This window comes from Salmo salar, chromosome 05 (assembly GCF_965601325.2).
Source record: "Salmo salar chromosome 05, fSalSal1, whole genome shotgun sequence".
NCBI lineage: Eukaryota > Metazoa > Chordata > Actinopteri > Salmoniformes > Salmonidae > Salmo > Salmo salar.
The window spans coordinates 43,955,456-43,969,887 of NC_138295.1; the positions used below are offsets into that span (position 1 = coordinate 43,955,456).

The 14,432-nt window shown below is 40.9% G+C and overlaps 1 protein-coding gene across 2 annotated transcripts; it reads right to left on the minus strand.

Moving 5' to 3' along the window:
* Positions 1 to 737: 737 nt before the first annotated feature.
* Positions 738 to 10,927, minus strand: LOC106604959 (fragile X messenger ribonucleoprotein 1). 2 transcript variants are annotated; one of them, XM_014200137.3, is made up of 15 exons: positions 10,620 to 10,927; positions 10,115 to 10,167; positions 9,668 to 9,761; positions 9,327 to 9,398; positions 9,071 to 9,219; positions 8,844 to 8,934; positions 8,630 to 8,746; positions 7,692 to 7,862; positions 7,481 to 7,559; positions 7,265 to 7,377; positions 7,069 to 7,155; positions 6,584 to 6,809; positions 6,161 to 6,349; positions 5,879 to 5,958; positions 738 to 3,510 (listed from the first exon to the last, which is right to left on the minus strand). In XM_014200137.3, the coding sequence occupies exons 1-15, from the start codon at positions 10,668 to 10,670 to the stop codon at positions 3,313 to 3,315; spliced, it is 1,770 nt and encodes a 589-aa protein (XP_014055612.1). In that variant the 5' UTR covers positions 10,671 to 10,927; the 3' UTR covers positions 738 to 3,312. The 2 variants fall into 2 exon arrangements, with proteins under 2 accessions (XP_014055612.1, XP_014055611.1); XM_014200136.3 differs by having other exon boundaries at positions 9,659 to 9,761.
* Positions 10,928 to 14,432: the final 3,505 nt, after the last annotated feature.

The window sequence follows — 14,432 nt, forward strand, 5'->3', positions numbered from 1 at the left end:
CTGCACAAGTCCCTATATTTAGGTGTACTGTATCGTACAAAATCCTTAATTACATACTTAATCCTCTTCATTCCTATGTGGAACATAAGCCTTCCAGGAGAAAGCACCACTACTACTTTTTTGCCTTTTTGGGGAGGGTTTTCCATAACAGGCCACAGTCCTTCATCTCCTTCTCCATAGTTTTTTGTCAGGTTTCCTTTGGGCAAGAAACAATCAATCAATCAATCAAAAGTATTTTATAGAGCCCTTTTTACATCAGCAGTTGTCACAAGGTTTTTTACAGATACCTAGCCTAAAAACCCAACGAGCAAGCAATGCAGAGGCAGAATCAGAGTTGCTAGGAAAAACTCCCGAGAAGGCAGGAAACCAGGAAGAAATCTAGAGAGCAACCAGGCTTCGAGGGGTGACCAGTCCTCTTCTGGCTATACCAGATAGAAATTTAAGAGTACGTGACCATTAAGGCCAGATTGTTTTACAATACGTTCAAACGTTCATAGACAACCAGCAGCGTCAGATAATAATTGATGGCTACAGAGGGTGCAACACTTTAATATTCTAAAATTAGACAGCTTTTCATAGTCAGGGAATCAACGTTTCAAAGTATCATTACATATTTGCAGCTACTGTTCTTGGATGAAATATGGCTACAAATATTTAACTTTCATGATAATTCTTGCCCAATCCATAGCCACCAACGTTTTATATGTAGAGCTCAAAATAAATAAAATACTCTAAAGTAGCAGAGGAAGATCAACCTTTATTTATTGAAACTGCTTGCATACAAAATATATTGCACTATAACCAGACAATGTCAACATAAAGCCCAATCTGTTCCGCTAATATGTACAAAGAAAATATTGCCCAAAGTGGTGTAACATACAAGGTCAGTCTACCCAGTTGGTTCACTATCTACAGTATTTCTGCTTTCAGTTCTGCTTTCAAAACACAACACCCTACAATGTGTGCAAGAAGAAATGTTTTACAATTGTATTTTTCTTTAATCGTATACGTTCCCAAAATAAATAACTAGAAAACAGTCTGTTTGGCAACACTGTGACTTGACCTTGACAACAGAGTAGACTGTGAGCTGATCTGCAACATCTTGTCAGTTTACTGTCTGTGTCAGATAGAGAAATGTCATTCAAATACTGAGTAAACCATTTATGCCCCAGGCAGGGTTAGATAACGTCCCAGATGGATGGTGCCATTCTGAAGAGACCATGGCCCACATTGCTCAGGCAATTCATAATGATCTGATCAAACATCTCTTCCAAGTCTGCACCATTAAACTGGGCTAAACCTGCCATCATTTTCTGTTTTAAAAAGCTTTTTTGCTTATCCCACCCCTCTGCTATTAATACAAAATATTCAATTAATGTCTATGTAATTTCATCATCATACTTATCTAATTTATATAAAATCCCAAAGACTGAGTCAGACTGGGGCCAGTTCAATTGTTGACTGTTAACACTGGGGAGAGCAGTGGCTGTTAGCCTGCTGAAAGACAATTTTGCTAATTGGACATTGGCAAAAAACTGCAACACAAGAGATGCTCAGACAGCTGTTCACTGATGCCCATTGGCTGTACATCATCCAATGTTGCAATTTAGAGTGTAAACAAGAAAACAACAATTATTAAAAAAGACACTAGGAATACCCTCACAGTATTTTTTTTTTCTTCAACTGTAAACTAAAGTTTTAATGCACAAGCACTGATCCGATATAAGACATATGGTTATAACATGGGACTAAACTTCATCCTCCATACGGCAAAGGTACATTAGACTCAGAGTTAGCTATAGGGTTATCTAAACTTGGTAATATTGTTGACAGCATTCATGTGATTCACCTGCTGAAGAAATCTTATCACATCATTGTTTATTATGGTTCATATTATTTAGTAGTTGCAAATAAACCAAAAAGAATGATAAGTGCACATTTGAAGTTCAATCCAAAACAATAGCAAAAACATATTTTAAACAAATTAGATAATATACAGTATGCACCCCCCTTATATAATTTACAATCTAATGACCGCAATATCTTATGAACAATATATTAGGGTTGGAGAGAGATGTGTGTGTGCCAGTCTTCCCATTGACACTTTTAAATGAAAAACCAACAGGAAAGTGATTGTTGGTCAATGTATGGCAAAAGGACCATGTGCTCAATATCGCTCCCCAGTTCGACATAGTTCATGTTAAAAGGTCCATATATAAGTGCTTCTGTCATAAGGTACTGTACAGTGTTGACAATATGGAATCCTATCTGAATCTAATAGTCTCCATTAAATGTAGCCAGTGTGAAATGACATGAATCTGTTGAGACTTGAATAAAAATTCACACAAATAAACTCACAGCATCTTTCTCCACTGTGATCCTATGGTAAGATAGATATTGAATTCATGGTCATTCCACCATTTAAAAAAAGAGAAATGCTTTATCATTGGCTAGAAAAATCATCATCCCTATTCAAGCAATATTCAGCACTAGGAAACAGAAACCAAGCAACGCTTTGGGAAACTCAAGATTGCTGACTTTCGCCAATGTCAAAACCAATGATAAAGATGTAGCCTACATGCATCGTAAGGTTAAAAATACAAACTTTTCATTTTTTTTTGGAAGGTGAGCTGTGTGTTCACTACATGAGTAAAATCCATTACTGTTTTCCAATGTCGTCTTCTTCCCTGATTGACTTCTATTTGTGATACTATCCACACGAGATAAAGGCACAGATCAGAGAGGAGGGTTATTCTTTTTTTTTTTGCTAATGATGCAGCCGTGACCTCACATGGTAATGAGTTCTATATTCCACTGTGACACACGGCTCCATAAACACATCATGATGGAAAGAGAAGGCAGGAAGGACCAAACAATCCAACCCTCTATCCGGAGAAAAGGCTAGTACTGTACACGAACAAGTGATAGAAAACCATATCCTTTTAGAAATACAGATTCATCAAGGTGGCCCCTCTTTTTGTTTTACACATTTTCTCCCCACAGATTTTAATCATCTGATAGGTAGTTGTCAACAATGTCAATTAGAAAAAGAGTGCAGTCTCAGTTTTCCTTCTCCCGTTAACACCTAAAAGCGTAGATGGCTCCTTCCCTGTACACAGTAACCCACCCACCTGCCGCTGATGCTGCTGTCGGAGTTGCTTTGTCCAAAGTGTGCTTAATTTCAGCCCTGACCTGTCCTCTTTGGCCTAACGTGTCTCTAATGAAGAAGCTTCTGGATTGATGGCGTGGTGTGTGTGAAAGAGACGTGTGTGTGTGTGTGTGAAAGACGATGGTGCCTTCCGTTGGCCCCATCTACGACACCCCGTTCACCACCACCGGGGGCACAGCGGTGGATTCACCACTAGGGCCCTCCTGCTTCTCCTTCTTGATAGGTCGCTCTTTGATGGGTCTCTGTCGGTTTGCTCCGGGGACAGTTCCGTCGCCTGCGGGGCCAGGGGGACCTCTGGCTGCAGCATGCACACTCCTCTCATTGTTACTGTCCACTCGGATCTGTGGGACCAGAGGATACTGTATGAGATGGTAGATTGGGGAGATGCAGGACAACGGAGTAGCGTCACTTACAGGTGAATTAGAGTTTGGAGCAGTCTGTCCGCCCGCCAGATGCATTTATATTCGATTCTCCTGGAGAATAGAGTCGGCTAATGTGCTATCACTTTACGTTTGCACACGCCACAGATGACCATTAAATCGGCACTTCTATAAATTGCGTGTCAGTCGTGTGGTGAAAAACTCAATGGTCCGAGCTCGAACTGTTGTTCCCATGTCTCCCCAATTTAAATTAAAAAGGGCATAAAGCAACTATTTCTCAACGCCAGAAATGCAAATATTACTAACTTAGAGCACCCCAAGAAAACATTCACAAATTACAAACACATTTGTATAATACTGTAATATTGACCTAAAAGTTGGGTTTGAGGTTCTCCAAATCAGAACTAACTTTGGAAACAATCACACAACATCAGCTCCACAGTGAGGAAATAAAAATCCATGCTCACCCTTCATCTACTCGTGGGTAAAAAATAAAAATAAACTTGTGGGTTAGTAGTATGGAGCTAGCTAACAATTGCATTTTTATTCATCAAGATGGCCAAGCTTTGTGTGGTAGTAGGGCGTGGACACACTTGCTATGCCTCCATGGCCACGGCAAATGAAACAATTCGTAAAAAGTGAGAAACATTTGTGAGAATGACGGGGTTGAATTGGGCATCTCCTCGTCAATTTGCAGGGCACATTTCAGGACTTGAGAACTTCCATGGCCATCAACAATGGAAGGAGGGTTCAGCAAAACGTTGCTTTTCCAAAGTGGATACTGTCCCTACCAACAACGTGGCTTATAAAATATCCCGAACAGCCAGCAGCACCAGCAGAGACAGAGCATTATCAGGGCTTCACAGTTTAAGTGAAAGAGCTACCGCATTAAGCTCATGTCTTCCACCTAAATAACACTGATTAATGCCAAAGTAACCAAATGTCTACCAGCTGTGGAAAGCTAACTGCTGGTGATGTCATAGAAAGTACAAGCCTATGGGAAAAGAGTCACGATGGAAGTCAATGTTTCTGTATAGAGCAGAGGCTGGGACTGATGTGGGGTCTGTGGGTAGATGGCGGGCTAAACTGAAATGAGACGCGTCGGCCAAGTATTTGATCGTGGATCTGGTGAAATTTTGGAGAAAGGAGGCATGTTTCTTTAGAGGGGTGGATTGTGGATTTTGCTCAATGGGAAAGTTTTGTCTATTTCTGGAGCTTGCCGCATGAATTGTGTTTTGGGAGCTGCTGGCTGTCTGCATTTGGGCTCTGTGTGTGTGTGTGTGTGTGTGTGTGTGTGTGTGTGTGGATGGCTCATTGGAAAGTGTCTGTGGCGCCTGGGGAGTTTTCTATAGAGCCTGCCTGCGGGATAAATTGAAATGCGACGCTTTGGTCTGATCGCAGATCTGATCGCAGATCTGGGGTCATTTTGGTGAAGTCCCAGAGACAGGCTTTCTTTGGAGCTGTGAATTGTGGATTTTGTTCAATGGGAAAGTTTATTTTTTGATCGTAGGATAAATGTTGTCACAGCGGCTTCTTGTTCAAGAGTCATCAGCTAACATTAGCTTGCTAATGCCAGCTATTCTCCTCCTCCATTTCTGAAAGAATTTGTGGCCGTTTCTTTCTAAACTGGCAAAATAAGTGAGCTAAATTTTGTTTGTGTACTGCCATATGTCAATAATGTCACTAACATAGCAAAGTTTTTCGCTGGTATGGGCTAGTAAATATCCTAAATCTAGCCAGCTAGAGCCGAAAGATAATTCTCTCTAACTCTCCCCAGTTTTAACTTTGTTTCCTCTGCTGCTGGCTTGATACTGTTCCCTCAAATAAATGTATGTAATTCGATTTTTTTTTCTATAAAGATTGTAATTGTGTCAAAATGTTATGAATATTGTCGAAAAATCCTCAGCTGTGTACCAGCTTACCATGTACAGTAGGCTACAGTAGACTCACCGTGCGAGTCATCAAAATGACTATCTTGCGTTCGGGCAGTCGTCGTGGTTTGTATATGCGGGGAGCATAAATTGTACAATAGTTATTATACAGCGCTAACTACATAAATATCTGATAGGGTCCATTATCTGCTACCTGTTAAGTCTCTGTCAGAGGTCATTGACTAAGTTGCCAAACGGCTCCTGTCGTGTGACCAAAATGGCTCATTTTATGACCAAATGACAAAATGAAGTTCCTACAAAGCGCAAATTGTATTATTTTCTACATTTCCCAGAGGTCTTGAAATGGTACATGGTGACATCTACTGGTAGTGTTATGACACAGCAACTGAGGCTGCTGCCAGGAACAAAGAACAGCTGTTGCTTCTGGAATTCCTCACCTGCAAAGAATCTTCCTGAGGCCTTAGCTTAGGGTCTCTGGTATTCCGTGAACGTGACTCAGTCCACTGGATGTCTTCAGCTACAGAGACAGACAAGGTAATATACAGGACCTCAAAATGTTATTACGGCAGAATGATTGTATCATTATTCTGACTCATACAGCAGTACATAAAACCCTAAGGCAACGAATGCATTTATATACAGACAGTGAAACGGGGCCCTTGCACAGTAGGGGTATTATAGTAAGAATAGATAGGCTAGTTCGAATATGGATAGTAGACCTTTGAAGCCTCCCCCTCCTCTTCCTCTCCCTCCCCGTCCACGAGGCCCTCCTCCCCCTCTCTTGCGTGTATCGGGTCGTTTGGGGAAGCCCCCTGTCAGCTCGTCAGTGGGGGCCAGAGACCAGTCGCTCAGCTCGTCCTTGTGGTCCGACTCTGTCTCAGACGCATTGGAAGCCTCAGAGTTGGTGCCTGGTGAGAGTGATAATCAGTTATCCTGTAAATAATCACCAATTTACCAAGTTCCACTCAATCCCATACAGCCATAGTATTGTGAAAAAAAATAAGGAAATAAGGTTCCATATAGGCTGAACTTGTTGCATATGAACATACAGTAACACATAGAAGACAATCAGTGCCTTCTGGACATAGCCTACTGTTCCATATGGACCTGCAGATACAACTCCACTCTTTCCAGTTACATACCGGAGGTAAAAGAGGGGCCACCGCGTCGGCCACGGCCTCCTCCTCCCCTGCTGAACGGCTTCCCTCCTCTCTGGGAGCCCATGCCCATCATGCCCAGGCCACCGTTGTCTACAATGAAGATCTTGTTGTCAGGCCGTCCAGTCCCCGGGGCCCTGGGGCCTCCTCCCCCAATCTGCCTCAGCTGCTCATCTATCTGCAGCCGCTCCATGCGCAGCTGGTCCACTTCCTACAGGGAGACAGTGCGTCTGTATCATGACTGTATTCAATAACAACTTACTTATTTAAAAGTAACCTATATATCTAATAGTGAATGTTAGGCAGAACCTATCATTCTGATGAAGTCAACAGTCAATAGAACAGTAAACAAACTCCTGATTTCAGTCTTTGGATGAAAGCTTCTGCTAAGTGGCATTTATCTTAACATCCATAAAAGGAACATAATCATATTGCAAATTTTAGCAAAGCAATAGGTGAAAGCTTCTAACCTTCAGATAGTTGAGATGATAGTCTAACAGTACTTTAGCATTGGAAATGCTTTCCTTTGTACCCACAAAGACAAACGGCACCATGCCCTGTAAGAGAAACAAACAGACAGGATCTAATGAGGACAGAGTGGCTCCAAAGTCATCAGTAGAAACCAATTAAAGTGAATACAGAGTTCATTTGATTCTAGCCACTTACCTCATCCACTGGAGGTGGCTTTTTGTCGTTCTCAGCCTCGATCCGAACTCGAACAACACCAGATTTATCCACTACTTCCTGGATCAACTTCCCATTTTTCCCAATGACTTTCCCTGGCAAAGGAGATGTGGTATTAGATTATGAATGATGATAAAATGGAGACTGAGTTTTGATTACTTTTCAAACAGAACACAATTTTATCATCTTCTTCTTTACCCACTAAATTCCTTGGTACTTTGATGACATCTTCAGAAAATTCCAAGAAGCTCCTAGCCTTGCGGACTGCCTCTTGATCCTGCAATTGAATCATACCCAGCAGAAATAAAATACATTCATGTCTATCACTAGTATGACCAAGTAAATATAGCTTGTGAGAAGACGTTTGTGAGCTTCCATATTTGTGCTAGTTGTGTGGTGAGCTCCCTACCTCGCCATAGATGTGGAAGGTGCAGGTCTCTTCGTCCAGGTCTATGGTGGTGACCCCAGGTACTTTCCTGGCCTGCTGGATATTGGCACCATGGGTCCCGATGGCCAGCCCCATCAGGTCATCTCGTACCACAAACTGCTCATGGAACCTAGATGCCAGCTGCCGAGAGCTCTGCACACAAACCATAACCCCACGCATAGTTTAACCATAGTTCACCTCATGCAGAGACAGCCTATTGAGGTTAACAACGCTAACATGGCTTTGTCTTAATATGAGACAATAAGCAGGTTTCCATTCAATGTTTTTATGCGAGTAAAGTACATGTCGGATAAAAAAAAAAGTCATGACAGGCCTGATGGAAACAGAAAATGTTTCGGTAGACTTTTCAAATGTCAACAAAACACGCTAGACAAGGTAGGATCTTTGTGTCAGTAAAATGAATTACGTGAGAAATGTCGGTGGAAATGCTTTTATGCGTAAATATTTATATAATAACCATCATATCGAAGCAAACTTGGGGACTTGTGTGGTCCTCCCACAATGACCAGTCGGGAAAGCATGCAGTTTATTAGGCTACAGATTAAATCAATGACGACGAACTTCAGAGGGTGGTGAAAGTACAAGGTGATGAGCTTCAAACTCCTTTCCAATAAATATTGAGCGTCTTATTGGCTGCTGTTTGACAAATACAAATAATATTTCTCCATAATAATAATAATAATCTCATGTAGGCTATACGTGCCTATACCTAAGTGGGCACACTTCCTATATAACGCAACATTTGTGTGAGAAAGCCATCAGTAGAGTTGAAAATGCTATGAAATATTGTTTGCATAATGTTATGCAGATTTTAGAATATTTGCATGAAAATCTATCACCAATTGGATGGAAACCTAGCTAATGTGTTTGACTTGCGAGTGTGCTTAAACTTTAAGTACCTCCAGTTGGCGGCTAGCCTCCTCGTTCCTCTGCATTAGGGACAACTTGGTGCGCAGGCTCCGGAAATGCATGTCGCTCAGCATCTGCGCCCTTTTGGTTGTAATCTCATTCACAGACTAAAATCAGAGAAATTATGCGGGAACTGTATGAAACAATACCTAACAGGGACCGAGGTGTGAAACTTTGAGAAGCCAGAAAAAGAATCGAACATACCAGAATAACAAGCTGTCTTTTGTCTGAGTCATAAGTGACATTGAATGCTCCCACTGCCTTCTTAAAATCTTTATGAGAGTCTTTCGAACACCTAAGAACAGAAAACAGTTTTGCCCCAATAGCAAGTCACACATTAGCCTCAAAACCAATAGTCACACATACGGCAGCAATGACAACAAAACTCTAGTACTTTACTTGAAAAAGCCTTGAAGAATAGGCCTACTTACATTTGCAGCAAGTCCTCTGGGACGTCTAGGTGAATTTTCAGGAAGGAGTTTTTTGTAGCTGTCTTGTTTGGGTTGACAGGCCGTAACCTCTCTAATGTGACTATTTCATTGAGCGTGGCATCACAAGCTGCATACTCTATGACATAAAACTGAGAAGAAGAGACTTACATGGGGATCATCATGATAAGATTACAATAGCTACATAATAATAATAAATGAATGCAAACTCTCACTTGAACTGCTGCATTGGACTTACCTCTCCCTTCACCATCCGGACCTTCGCCAGCCACCACCCACATGGTTCTTTATCATTAGCCCTAGAATAAACCTGTGGATAGAACAGTGGATAATATTTGATTAAGTACATCTTGTTGAGTTATTCTCACTGATATCCATTTCAATTGTTTGCGATACACATTCACCAAAACCCTGTGAATAACCAAACAGAAAGAACACAAAAAAGCAGCTCCCTTCTGCTTTCAAGAAACACATAACTATCATTGTATAACCTAGCCTACTAGCAATCAGCAAAGTATTAGGTTTAATTGACATTGACCAGTGGGAGGGAAGTCCTTATCCATTACTTACAGCACATACCTCAACTTCATCACTCTCGTTTATCTCTTTCTGAAAACCTGTGGGTGGAGGAAATCGAACATCATGGAAGGGAATTTGACGTTCTGGCTGCCAACTGAAAGAATAGAAATAAACAAATGAAACCTGGGCACTTCACAAGGGGAAATTAATCAACAACTGAACAAGTGTGCGGTGCACATACACTGTAGTTCAATTAAAAGAGATACCAATTGTTATTTGCAAGTACAACTAATTATAGTAGACATGTAGTCCATGGTGGTTAACTATTACTCAATGCCTGGGTCTGATTCAAAGTAGCATACTGCGTTGCTATTTATCGAACTACTGTAACTACAAGCTAGTTACAGTAGCTACCTAGTTGGCTAGCTGGATAGTCCACATTAGATTTGATCGCCAGCTAGCTAACGTTAGTTAATTGGTTTATGTTGCCGGAAACCAAACACTCACTTGTTTTCAAAGGACACGGTGACAGCACTTTCATGAACATCCTTCAAATATCCCTAAAATGAGAAAAGGGTTGAGAAAAAACAAGACATGAAGCAGACAGTCATTGAGCCAACAAGAGGTCAAAGCCAAATACATTTTAATCTCATTGACTGCTGCTAGATAGCAAGTCTTATTAACGTTACAATATTAACTAGGCAACACCTGAAACTAACGTTACTCGACGAAATAACATATGCCACCAACGACACAAAACTCAAATTATTTATGGCCTTATTGAAACAACTTCAGATGTGTTGTTAGCTAGCATTGGCTGCACGTCTGGTAGAATAAGGCTGTGCTGTCTTGTCTGGGCCTGACGCGTTACCCCCTAGCTAGCTAGCCAGCTGTAGCAAGATAGCTCACTGACTGACTCAACATATTTACTGGACACCGCTGTACAACAGAAACGCATTCAAATACTAGAACTAGCAGCTAGTTTGCTAGCTACCTAACGTTACCAACCCACCTTGTAAAAAGCCCCACTCGTCCCCCTGACTTCAACCGCTAGCTCGTCCATGACACCGAAGCTAATGTAATGCTAGCTGGGTAACGTTAGCTACAACACTATGAGTGCAAAACTCCGGTCTTGAATCTCTCGGTAACGTCGTTACCCTTTTGCACGCTTTAATTTTTAGATTTGCAAAGTTGCAATTTTAGATTTATAAAGAAATGAAAGCGAAACATTTAAATGATGCTAGATCATACAGTTCGCAACTGCTCTTGCACGCATTGATGTGTAAACATGAGCCTCCCTTCCCATCGTCACGTGACAAGGGTCAACTCTACCATGTTCGCTCAGTTTCATATCATCGGTTTCTATTCAGGAATGAGTGGTTCAGCGATCACTGTGCAATGGATGTAATAATCATCATAGTAAAAATATATATATATGACATCTATTGTGAAGCTGTGAAACCTATTCTTATTCTGTGAATTATTTCCCCCCTTGACATGTTCAAATAACTCAAGCATTGTTTGGCATCTTTTTAATAATTCGGCACAAACTAGACTTGGCCCCCAAAAAACGGCACCGATTGGCCTATAGGTGCGCTGTAGAAACCAGAAACTTGGTATGTACCTTGCCTAGCCTTAATTTGTCATAATATCAGTCAGGATAGATTTTCCTCCTTTGAAATGTTTGAAAACCTTGGAAATAACACACAATTCAGTATGTAGGCCCATGGTACATCTCTTAATTTACACTGAATAAAAATATAAATGCAACATGTAAAGTGTTGGTCCAATGTTTCATGAGCTGAAATAAAAGATCCCAGGAATGTTCCATATGCACAAACAGCTTATTTCTCTAAAATGTTGTGCACAAATTGTATTACATCCCTGTTAGTGAACGTATCTCCTTTGCCAAAATAATCCATCCACCTGGCAGGTGTGGCATATCAAGAAGCTGAATAAACAGCATGATCAGTACACAGGTGCACCTTGTGCTGGGGGGAAATAAAAGGCCAATGTAAAATGTTCAGTTTTGTCACACAACCCAATGCCACAGATGTCTCAAGTTGAGGGAACGTGCAATTGGCATGCTGACTGCAGGAATGTCCACCAGAGCTGTGGCCAGATAATTAAATGTTAATTTCTCTACCATAAGCCGCATCCAACATCATTTAAGAGAATCCTCAGCTTTCTCCCATCAAAGCCATTAAACTCAAACTGTTTTAAAGTCACCATTGTCCTCATGGTAAAATCCCTGAGCGGTTTCCTTCCTCTCCGGTAACTGAGTAAGGAAGGACGCCTGTATCTTTGTAGTGACTGGATTTATTGATACACCATATAAAGTGTAATTAATAACTTCACCATGCTCAAAGAGATATTCAATGCCTGCTTTAAAAATGTTTTTTTACCCATCTACCAATAGGTGCCCTTCTTTGCCAGACATTGGAAAACCTCCCTTGCCTTTGTGGTTGAATCTGTGTTTGAAATTCACTACTTGACTGAGGATCCTAACAGATAATTGTATATGTGGGGTACAGAGATGAGGTAGTAATTCAAAAATCATGTTGTTATTGCACACAGAGTCAGCCTATGCAACTTATTATATGACTTGTTAAGCAAATCTTTACTCCTGAACTTATTTAGGCTTGCCATAACAAGCCTTCAAACTCAGTGCCTTTTTTGCTTGACATCATGGGAAAATCAAAAGAAATCAGCCAAGACCACAGAAAAAATGTGTAGACCTCTACAAGTCTGGTTCATCCTTGGGAGCAATTTCAAACGCCTGAAGGTGCACGTTCATCTGTATAAACAATAGTACGCAAGTATAAACACTATGGGACCTCGCAGCCGTCATACCGCTCAGGAAGGAGACGCGTTCTGTCTCCTAGAGATGAATGTACTTTGGTGCGAAAAGTGCAAATCAATCCCAGAACAACAGCAAAGGACCTTGTGAAGATGCTGGAGGAAACAGGTACAAAAGTATCTATATCCACTGTAAAACAAGTCCTATATCGACATAACCTGAAAGGCCACTCAGCAAGGAAGAAGCCACTGCTCCAAAACCGCCATAAAAATGTCAGACTACGGTTTGCAACTGTACATGGGGACAAAGATCGTACTTTTTGGAGAAATGTCCTCTGGTCTGATGAAACAAAAATAGAACTGTTTGGCTATAATCACCATCATTATGTTTGGAGGAAAAAGGGGGATGTTTGCAAGTCGAAGAACACCATCCCAACCGTGAAGCACAGGGGGTGGCAGCATCATGTTGTGCGGGTGCTTTGATGCAGGAGGGACTGGTGCACTTCACAAAATAGATGGCATCATGAGGGAGGAAAATTATGTGGATATTTTGAAGCAACATCTCAAGACATCAGTCAGGAAGTTAAAGCTTAGTCGCAAATGGGTCTTCCAAATGGACATTGACCCCAAGCATACTTCCAAAGTCATGGCAAAATGGCTTAAGGACAACTCAATCCTATAGAAAATTTGTGGGCAGAACTGAAAAAGTGCGTGTGAGCAAGGAGACCTGCAAACCTGACTCAGTTACACCAGCTCTGTCAGAGGAAATGGGCCAAAATTCACCCAACTTGTTGTGGGAAGCTTGTGGAAGGCTACTTGAAACGTTTGACCCAAGTTAAACCATTTAAAGGCAATGCTACCAAATACTAATTGAGTGTATGTAAACTTCTGACCCACTGAGAATGTGATGAAAGAAATAAAATCTGAAATAAATCATTCTCTCTACTATTATTCTGACATTTCACATTCTTAAAATAAAGTGGTTGGATAAATTCTTAATTGGCACTCCACACAAAAAGGTTGCCAACCCCTGCTGTAGGCTATCTCGTCGTCTTTGGTAATCAGGCCTACCACTTTTTTGTCGTCTGCAAACTTGATGATTGAGTTGGAGACATGTGTGGTCATGCAGTCATGGGTGATGTCGTGGAATTATTGTAATCAAAAGGAGAGACTTTTATATTTCTTCAAAACAAGTAAACCTTATTTTTTAATTACTGCAGTAATGGAGCTTGTCAACGAGCCCCCCGTAGGTGATTCGTTGAGAGCCCAACCAGCAGGACTAAGCCAAGGCATTTAATAGCAAAGTCCATCCTCCTGGATGTTCATGATAAATCACAGATGAGAGAATTTATTCAAAGGCACATTTTGCTCTCACGCAACAGACATCAAGATATACATGGCGCCAAATATCTGTTTCTAGTTCATTTACTGCTTGCTTGTACAAAAATACTAATGCAACCTAGAATACTAAATCCTTTCTTTAAAGACACTGGAGATTGGTTCTCCCTGTTACCTACAGACATCTGTAAATATTAATAAAATTGTTACATTTAAACGAGCTTAGTTGGTTTAGCCAAAGAAAAAGCCATGATTGGCTGAGCTAATGAGTAGGCTGGACATGACGAGGGATGAGTTCAGATTGGTATGCCATATAGCATGCTTCTGTCTATTTGAGCTGGTCAGTATGCCTAGGTAATCCTGTCTAAAGCGTTTTTTTTTTCAAAATGTATTGTGTATTAATAAAACTACATAAGTGTTGCTCCACTTTCTGGAGGACTGAGTTTTAAAATAAGTGGAATTCGAGAATGACAGTTTCCGTGTTACATCTTCAAACTAAGGGCAACCATGGCATCCAACAGGAGACATGTCCAACCATGAATGATTAAAATAAAATAAAGTTAAATAAAGGTTAAATAGAAAAATACAAAATTAAAATGATGTATACTGGTAAGATAGTCTGGCTAGCTACATTATCAGATGTTACATGTTTCTAATGTTGACAGAAAGAGTAATTTACTTGGCTAGC